At 29.6% G+C, this 10,402-nt stretch overlaps 1 protein-coding gene across 1 annotated transcript; it reads left to right on the top strand.

The window, feature by feature from the left end:
• Positions 1-7,202: 7,202 nt before the first annotated feature.
• On the top strand, positions 7,203-10,402 carry LOC107868241 (HMG1/2-like protein). Its single transcript, XM_016714873.2, has 9 exons — positions 7,203-7,350; positions 7,455-7,462; positions 7,548-7,597; positions 9,306-9,407; positions 9,495-9,552; positions 9,650-9,694; positions 9,799-9,879; positions 9,971-10,045; positions 10,135-10,402. The coding sequence occupies exons 3-9, from the start codon at positions 7,560-7,562 to the stop codon at positions 10,153-10,155; spliced, it is 420 nt and encodes a 139-aa protein (XP_016570359.1). The 5' UTR covers positions 7,203-7,350; positions 7,455-7,462; positions 7,548-7,559; the 3' UTR covers positions 10,156-10,402.

Here is a 10,402-nt window from a genome sequence, read left to right as displayed (position 1 = left end):
GGTTTGGTATCCATTGTCAGGTAAATATTTAGCATATAACTAGTGGCGGTGGGCGCTAAGCTTAAATTTTTAAAATTATTAGTTTAGGCACGTGCCTTGCATGCAACGGGAGGGAATTCACAGGTAAATATACGGACTAGTCGAAGGGGTTCAACATCCATTATATATATATAAAAATATTTTTGACCGTATACAAATAATATAATTTTTTGATGAAGGGGGTTCAAATGATCCTCCTGAATTCAATGTAGCATATAAACTAGTGGCGGTAGGCGCTAACCTTAAATTTTTTAAATTACTAGTTTAGCCTCATGTGCCTCGCACGTGTAATATTTAATTATTTAAAATAAAATAATTTTATCTATTGCAAAGACTTTTAGTGGAGTGTAAAACTTTTTAAAATTTGGTACTTTTTAAATTGTTCTTATTCTAACGCTTTTAGATTTATTTTTACATTTTTTAAATCTTCTTAAAATTAAATTTAGTTGATTTAGAATTCTTAAACTAATGAAAAATGTATTAGTTGTCATTCATTCTGATGACTTCTAATAAAGAAATGTTTTATCGTAAATTTATTTAATTAATTCTTAAATCTTAAATATTAGGAAAAAATAGTGAAAAGACGATTTTGTCTAAGGCAAAGACATAACGAGTTAACTTATAATTTTGTGTTTGTTTTATCCCTTTTTATGAAATATTATCAATGTTCTAATGCTTAGATGATTTATAATAATTAATTAAGGGTGATATAATAAAATCACGATTGAAATAATTGAAGCAGTTGTGTCATAAATGTTTGTTGTGCTTTTTTTTAATTAAATATTATTAATTTTGTAATACATAAATGGATAATAATAATTAATTAAGAATGATATAATAAAATCATGATTGAAGCAGCCAAAGCAGACATGTCATAAATATCTATTTTACTTTTTTAATTAAATATTATTAATTTTTTAATACGTAAATGACTTATATAATTAATTTGGGATAATATAGTAAAATCACAGTTAAAACAGCTGAAGCAGGCATGTCATAAATATTTATTTTACTTTTTAATTAAATATTATTAATTTTCTAAAATATAAATGGTTTATAATAATTAATTAGGATGATATAGTAAAATTACAATTGAAGCAGGCATGTCGTCGACAAGCTGTCTGCTTCAGTGGCTTCATTACCGCATATAAGTAATAAATATTATTTATAATTAATACTTAAATGACTTATAATAACTATTTAGAAACGATATGATAAAATTACTATAAAAGATACTTGTAAAAAAAATTTAAGTGAATCACATATAAATCGTCAAGTTAATTTAAAATATTAATTGTTAATTAATTAAAAGCTATATAGTAAAATTATCATAAAAAGTACCTGTGAAAAAAATTAACTGAACTCATATAAGTCATCAAGTTAATTTAAAACAATTATAATTTTGTGTCTATTTTACCTTTTTATGAATATTATCAATTTTTTAATAATTAGATGATCTATAATAATTAATTAGGAGTGATTTAATAAATTCACGATTAAAGCAGTTGAAACAGGCATGTCATAAATGTCTATTGTACTTTTTAAATAAATATTATTAATTTTTAATATGTAAATAACTTAAAATGATTTATTAGGGATGATATAGTAAAATCACGATTGAAACAACTGAAGCAGGTATGTCATAAATATTTATTTTACCTTTTTTAATTAAATATTATTAATTTCTAATATGTAAATGACTTATAATAATTAACTAGGGATGCTGTATGAAATCACGGTTGAAGAAGATGAAGCAGACATGTCATAAATATTTATTTATTTTTTAATTAAATATTATTAATTTAATACTTAAATGACTTATAATAATTAATTAGGGATGATATAGAAAAATTACGATTGAAGCAGCTTAAGCACGCATGTCATCCACAAGTTGCCTGCTTCAGCAGCTTTATTACCTCTATTTTTAATACGTAAATGACTTATAATAATTAATTAAGGATGATATAGTAAAATTATGATTGAAGCGGCTGAAGCATACATGCCATAAATATCAATTTTATTTTTAAATTAAATATTATTATTTTTTTGATGCGCAAATAAATTATAATAATCAATTAAGAATGATATAGTAAATTCACAGTTAAAGTTGTTGAAGCAGACAGAAGCAAGCATGTCGTCCACAGGCTGCCTGTTTCAGCAGCTTCATTGTCACTAATTAAATATTATTAATTTTTTAATACGTAAATAAATTATAATAATTAATTAAGAATGATATAGTAAACCCACGGTTGAAGCAGCTGAAGCAGGCATGTCGTCCACAAGCTGCATGCTTCAATGAGAAGTCGTTGGAGTTGAATTACAAAAGAACTCATGCAAACTTGAAAATGTTGCGTCAAATAATACATTCAATGATTCTTTTTCTGTAGTACAAGGAACAATAAAGGAGTTGGGAATTTCAATTTTATTTTTGGAGTTAACGGGTTCTTTTCCGTTTCCAATTCTCATTAGATATTTGCAAAAAGTTAGATTTGTTTTTGCACGCATGTTTTTGACAAGTGTAATTTTTCCAGATGATTTCAAATGTCAGAATATAATAAAATTTGATAAATAAAATCATTCCTTTTCTCATTTCGAACAACCGACAGTGTTTATTTAAAATCACCATCAAAGACAACAACTTTAGCACTAAAAAGTACATTTATGTTCAACGAATCTTTCAAAAGTAGATCAAAGGTTTCAATCATTTTTTTTGTCATCGACACTTTATCCCAGACAATTGATTTGGCATCTCGAATTAAACAGGCTAGTGATCTTCGTTTGCTAATATCGTAGGTAAAGTTTCATCAATATCAATAGAAATTTTAAAGCGAGAATGAGTTGTACGACCACCGGGAAGGATAGAAGTCACAACTCCAGAAGTTGCAGTTACTAAAACAATCAATCTCTTAGATCGTACTATAGCTAATAAAGCTCGATATGAAAAAGTTTTACCTCTTCCTCCTGGACCATCTATGAAAAAAGATCCTGCTTTATCATAAAATATTCTATCTATAATCAGATTGTATGTTGTTCGTTGTTCAAGGTTTAACTTTTATCTAGTGATAATTCTTCTTTGTGATGCTTGAGGTAGGTGTTTTATGATCATAACAAAAGATAGTTGGTTGTATTCCAAAAGTGTACCCCTTTGACATGATTACATAACTTGTGGTGCTAATGCTAACCCTTTTACCACGAGGATTGTGTGCTTGTTTTCTTCTATCTTTGATGTTGCTAGATGTGAATTTGAGGATAAATTCCTTTCGAGATGGAGAGGATGATACAAGGTATGTATAGTCGACGCATATCTCTTGGCTCTCCAGTAAAGCTAACAGGAATAAATGTTTGTTTTCCAATATTGAAAGCATTTGTTTCCCCAAGTCTCAAAACATTGAGGAATTCCTGTAACATTTCTGTTCTGAATAAATTTGGGTTAAATGAAAAGAAATCTAATCTTCGTGTTTCAAGTTCTCCAAACAACTGTTGAAGTAATCTTCCAGAATGTAAAAATTTATTTGTTTCATTTTCTCTCATTTGAAGTTTGTAACAGTAATATTTACGAACAGATACAATATTCTTTTTTCGCTTTTCTTTTTCTAAATTTTGAGCCTTCATGTCAAGATATCCATCAATAGAAGATATATCTTTAGTATTTGATAAATGTTCATGTTCACAATAAGCTCAACGTTTAGAAGTTTCTTTTTGTGGTTTTTTTTTTGTTATATAATAGTGTCAATCACTTTGGCCGTATGAAAATAATAATGGATACTGTAGTGGATCATAACGTCCAAAATAGTAGTTCAATATTTGAGATCTATTACTGCGAGTATAAATTCGAATATGAGGTGCAGAACTAATTTCGCTGAATTCTTTTTTCAAACCATATTGCTGCCACTTCAGATATAGTTGAAAGATTGTATACTCGTTGATCTAAATCAGAGTCACATTTAAGTGAAATGTAAGAGTTTGATAGGTCTAGAAGATTTATCAAGGACTTAAGAAAAATGGAATGTGGATTAATTCTCAGTATGTTCATAAGCTTAGTAACTACTGATTCGTGAACTTTTGTTGAGCAAATCATTCGATTAGCTATTTCGTTATTAATATCATAAAAGTATAGCTGTAGATTTCTTGGCATCTGATTAACGGGAAACAAATCATTTATAAAGTTATAGATCTGACCCCGAACTCTGAATGTATAAATACCATCAATTTTTTTTAGCCTAATTTTTTGTCATAATTTACGTCAAGTGAAATAAATGCTAACATATTATTGTCTGTTCTAATGTATGTTCGAAAATGCGTAAATTCTTCAGTATTTTTAAAGTATAAATTACGTAGTTCAGTAGGTACCTGATTAGAAATTAATTTGATGGAGCCGTTATTATAACAAAATCCAGGAGCCTCATATTCAAATCTCTTCGCACGGCAAAATTTACAACGAGGAATCGTCTTTAAACTCACGTATTCAGATAACACTTGTCGCGTATTTACATGACCTGACTTTTGTTTCATTGTCTGTGAGCTGTATTTTTTTTTCAATTACGTAATTAGATAATTATAATGAAATTACAAGTAGAATATGATAGTATTACAACAAATGATTGGAACAAACCTTTAATAGTCTTTGATGTCATATCACATTGCAAGTTAGATGCAACAGGTGTCAAGCCTAACATCAAGAAACAATAGGTTAGTTTTGCATAATTCTTATAGCGTAAGGGGGTAAAAACATTATGTTGGTCATGGTGCTCAGCTATTTCATACATAGAGAATGAATTAGTCATGCATGCTCTTTTGCTTGTCACAAGTAGTTGATAAAATAGTAAAATGAGTTTCATTTGATGCAGCTGCCTCTTCGGTTGTCGATGCAATTGCATCTTTCAAATAATCTTCACAATACCTAGAAAGTATGTTATAGAAACACACTTCCACATATGTAAGGAAGGTTTGCACCCAGCATTGCAAATATTATTATTCATGAAAAATGAGCAAAACGAACAAAAAAAAATAAATCGAGTTAAATTGAAAGATTGAAATTTGAAGAAACGTCAAGAAAGGAAAAAAATCATTTAGAGTTCGTGACCATAATCTGAAGAAAGAACAAATAAAAATAAAAAATCTGATTATGAACTATATTTGCAATCACAAATTCGAAGAAGTTCAGCCGGGGGCCTATCGGAAACAACCTCTCTACTTCACCTGAAGTAGTGATATGGCCTGCGTACATTCTACCCTCCCCAGACCCTACTATGTGAGAATAAAATGAGTATGTTGTTGTTATTGTAAATTCGAAGAAGATAAGTTCTATGGAAAAAAACATCTTGCTCACTCATGAACATTTAGTGGCCGTTTGGTTGAAAAATTGTTATCCCGGGATAACTAATTTCGGGATTAATTATCCTCGGATTGCCCGGTATAACTTATCCCATCATCCATATGGATAACTTATCTCATCATTATGATGTAAATAGTGGGATAAGTTACTCTAGTATTAAGTAATACCTCCAACCAAACATGAGATAAAATAATCTTTCATTTTATCTCGGGACTACTTATCCCTTGTGCCTCACACCAAACGGCCCCTTAGACTCCATGATTTAAATCTTAATAACTAAACCTTAGAATTTAAGTTTACATTCACAAAGTACCTGATCGAATTTTTTTTATCCAAATTTAGTATGTCTTTTTGTTCAAAACCTCTAATTTGCTATTTTGATAGAGAATATTTGTTTCATCTATAATTTCTCTCCCTCTTTCTCTGTCGTGTTTCAGTAGCTAAAACCTCTTATGATGTGCGATTCTTAATGATTAATAATTTATTATATATTTAGTCATGATTTAATAATTATTTAGCTGATTACTTACTTTACTTATTTATTGAACTTAAAATTAACATCAAAGGAGAAAAATTCATAAACAGTTCGTGGCCATAATTTGAAAAAAGATCAAATGAAAGTAAAAGTTGTTTAGTGTTTTAAAATATGAATTGGATTTGCAATTATAAACTCAAAAAAAAAATTAAAAAAAAATGAACTGCATGAAAAAAAATTATCGTTCACTTCATGAACTATTTCTACTCCATAATTTTAATCGAAATAACTGAGCACTAGAATTTAAATCATAAGTTTGTATTCACAAATATCCAGTCAAAATATTTTTATCCGAATTGATGACGGATTATAAATAAAAGTTTAATCTTTTTTTCATTTATTAGTATGTCTTTTTGTTCAAAACCTCTAATTTGCTATTTTGATAAGAAATATTTATTTCAACTATAATTTCTCTCTCTATTTTTGTCGTGTATTATCACTAGCTAAAACCTAAATTTAAGATTTCAAATCTGTGGGGTCTTAATGAGTAATAATTTATTATATATTTAGCCATGATTAAATCAATATTTAGCTAATCACATACTTTATTTATTGATTGAATTATTTTTATTTATTAGTATGTCTTTTTGTTCAAAACTTGTAATTTGCTATTTTGATAAGAAATATTTATTTCATCTATATTTTTTTCTTTTTCTCTCTATTTTTATCGTATATTATCAGTAACTAAAATTTAAATTTTACGATTTCAAACCTCTTATGAAGTGCAATTCTTAATGAGCAATAATTTATTATATATTTATCCATGATTAAATAATTATTTAATTAATTACATACTTTATTTATTTATTGAACTTATAATTGCAATATGCCTTAAAAATTAAGATTAAAATTCACCACACAATGGAATTAAAACAAAAACTAAAAAAGAAGATAATGAGAAAGAGGATATTCTTTAACTATAGTGAAATGACAAAATTAGCCCTACCACCCACTATCCACGTATCTCATTCCTATCTTTATTAAATCTCTTAAATTTCACAACAGCCCCCTTTACTTCTCCTTCATTACACTACAAGGCTAAAATCGTCATTTCACTTCAAAATTACTAAAATACCCTTAACCCACCCGATCCCTCCACGTGTCTCCTTCACCCAATCCAACGGCTTAAAACCCTCCCTCAAACAAACACAGCAAAAACACAAACGCTAATAGCCAATCAGATTGCTCCATTTTGTTCACGTGGATTGATGACGTGGCAATACCGGACTTCAAAATAGTTTTGAAATCCCGCCTAAACCCCAATAGCGGACTTCAAAATTTTATTATTTTGCTGTTTATAATTTCAATTTTGCATAAAATTTTTCATTTTGAGTCCCTAACCAAACCCTCTTCTTATCTCTTCGCCCTTTCACCTTACAACACACACTCACACAAAGGCAAAAAAATTATCTCTCTTTGTTTTCTCTCTCAAGGCTAAAAGGTAACCCTACGGCGGCCGAAACTTTTCCGAGACGTGCTTTTATTTTTTTGTTTTTTTATTCGATTTTGAACGGATTTTAATTGTTTTTTTTTGGTTTGTTGTAGGTTTTCAGGTAATTTTTTGACGCAGAAGAGGTGGTGATTTGGTTGAGATGTGAATTTTCGCAGATTTTGTAACCGTTTTTATGTGATTTGTAGGTTTTTCTTATCATGAAAGGAGGAAAATCTAAGGGGAAAGCTGATAACAAGTGCGTATATGTGTTTGTGATTTGAAATTTGTTTTGTTTTTTCTCATTTTCTCGTGTTTTGAGCTGTAAAATGGAAAGGTGATAACGAGTGTGTTAATCTCTTGTTTGTGATTTATTTTTTGTTGTTTTGTGCTGCGGTAAATCAATTGCAAAGTTGTGTGTATATCTCTTGTTTGTGATTTTTTGTTTTCTTCTTTTTTTCGTTTTGAGTTTTGAGGTATATCTCGTGCTTGCGATTTTTTTTTTCATTTCTCGTGTTTTGAGCTGTAAATCAAACGGAAAAGTGATAACATTCTGTACTCGTCTGTTTTTTGCTTTTATTTTAGCTGATAAATTGTGCGTATATGTCTTGTTTGTGATTTATTTGTTTATTTTGTTTTTGTTTCGTGTTTTGAGCTGAGGTAAATCTATCTGCAAAGCTGATAACGATTGTGTATATCTGTTACTTGTTTCTTTTTGTGTTTTATAGTTTTAGATCTGCGATTGAGGTGTGTGAGAATGAAATGATTTATACTTTTTATTTTTTTTTGCGTACGTATGAGCTTTTGAAGATTTATTTTAATGATTATCATTTGCTTTATAGCTTGTTTTGAATCTGTTTGTTATTTGGATATCATTTGCTTTAAAGTCTAATTTTAATATGTCAGTTTTTGAAGATTTTTAAAATGATTATGATCTGGTTTTTAAGCTTTTGCAGACTATTGAATACACTTGTGGTTCTTTATGCATGTTTTGATTTTTTAATAAATGATTTTGGTGAATTAGTTCAACTTTTTAAATGCATCTATGATTTTTCTGGATTCACGAGACACAGGATTTGTTGCAAATTTTCATTTAGTTTTGATGAATTGTGTATGCGCATAATCAAATAGACCTAATTTTTAGGTTTTATGATTAGACGGTTTTGTTAATTTTATTGAGATTTTTTAGGTATAGAAGTCTGTTGCCGTTTATGTTTGGATATTTTCTGGTGTTATTACTGTGTGATTATGAGTTTTGGATTTTGATGTGATATTTAATGGATTATTTTGCATGAAGTCTGTTGTTGTATATGTTCGATGTTTTAGGTGTTATTAGCGTGTGATTATGATGGATTTGTTTTGGATTTTGATGTGTTTTTACTGGATTATTATGTCTAAAAGTCTGTTGTTGCATATGTTCGACATTCAGGCAGTTACCACTGTGTGCTTATTGCGGAGTTATTTTGGATTTTGATTTGTTATTTACTGGATTATAATGCATAAAGTCTGTTGTCGTATTGTTCGATGTTTTAGGTGTTATTAACGTGTGATTATGAGGATTTGTTTTGGATTTTTGATGTGTTTTTACTGGATTATTATGTTCTCTTGTCGTATATATTTGACATTCAGGCAGTTATTACTTTGTGATTATTGCAAAGTTGTTTTGGATTTTGAGGTGTTTTTACCGGATGATGATGTATAAAATTTTGTTGTCGTATATGTTTGACATTCAGGCAGTTATTGCTGTGTGATCATCGCGGAGTTGTTTTGGATTTTAATCTATTTATACTGGATTAGTATGTACAAAAAAATGTTGTCGTATATGTTCCACATTTTCAGCGAGTTATTACTGTGTGATTATGATGGATTTGCTTTTTATTTGAGGTGATTGTTACTGGATTATTGTGTATAAATGACTCTTGGCATATAAGCCTAACATTTTATGTGATTTTTCTGGATATTTACAGACTCGGAGTGAAGAAGAGTGCTGCTCAGACCAAGAAGGAGAAGAATGCTGCCAAGGACCCAAACAAGCCTAAGAGGCCAGCAAGTGCTTTCTTTGTTTTCATGTACACACCTGTACTTTGTTCTTTTTTGACTTTATGCTTTAGAAAATCCTGATTTTAACAGTATTTTATATCAATTGGTGTACACAGGGAGGACTTCAGGAAGCAGTACAAGGAAAAACATCCAAACAACAAATCTGTTGCTGCTGTGAGTATTTTTCACTAGGCAGATCCAAAGTTATGGTTGTTTATTGTTCTCGACCTGGTAATTGATTGTGCTTATTCTTCAATTAATAAATTTCTAGGTTGGGAAGGCTGGTGGAGACAAGTGGAAACACATGTCTGATGCTGTAAGTATCTATTATTCAGCTATTAACGAAGTTCTCTTAGAAATTTATGACATTGTAGTTTGATTTAATCATCGAATTCATTCTTATGGTTGTTATTAATTTAGGAGAAAGCTCCTTACATAGCTAAGGCTGAGAAAAGGAAGGCTGAGTATGAAAAGAATATGGATGCTTATAACAAGAAACAGGTAATTATAGTTGCTATGAATCGATTATGTGATAGTCTTTCTGATGTTATATGGTTTGTTATAACGATGTTTCATTTCATTTGCTGTATAGGCTGGTGAGGCTGAGGAAGAGGAGGAGTCTGACAAGTCTAAGTCCGAGGTTGATGAGGAAGACGGAAGTGATGAGGTTTGTTACGATGAATGATGAATTATACTTTGTTAGGTCGATGTGCTTTTCATATTTATCATTAATGTTTGTTTTCTTGATAATCCCAGGAAGAGGAGGATGATGACTGAAGTAGTAAGTGCTAATGGAGGACATTGATGGGGAAAGCTGTGTAATACCTTAGATATTTCTCTATATGACTTTCTTACCTATCCTGTTAAATACTTGCTCTTTTTCTATTTTGTGGTAACTTTGGGGTTTCGTAGGTATGGTAAAAAGATGAATTAGGGGGGAGAGCTTTCTTTAGAGCTCAGTGTCTTGTGTACTTTTTTATTTTGATGCTGGTGTTGCTTAATGATAATTCAGCTTTTTAGGCAA

The sequence above is a fragment of the Capsicum annuum genome, chromosome 4 (assembly GCF_002878395.1).
Source record: "Capsicum annuum cultivar UCD-10X-F1 chromosome 4, UCD10Xv1.1, whole genome shotgun sequence".
Taxonomy (NCBI): Eukaryota; Viridiplantae; Streptophyta; class Magnoliopsida; order Solanales; family Solanaceae; genus Capsicum; species Capsicum annuum.
This window is presented reverse-complemented; position numbering and strand designations above follow the sequence as displayed.

Bases quoted from the DNA above. Each gene is read 5' to 3' on its own strand.
- LOC107868241 (XM_016714873.2), top strand. From the start codon at position 7,560: ATGAAAGGAGGAAAATCTAAGGGGAAAGCTGATAACAA. The intron at 9,880-9,970 runs GTAATTATAGTT...TTTGCTGTATAG, and splicing joins ATGCTTATAACAAGAAACAG to GCTGGTGAGGCTGAGGAAGA. The intron at 10,046-10,134 runs GTTTGTTACGAT...TGATAATCCCAG, and splicing joins AGGAAGACGGAAGTGATGAG to GAAGAGGAGGATGATGACTG.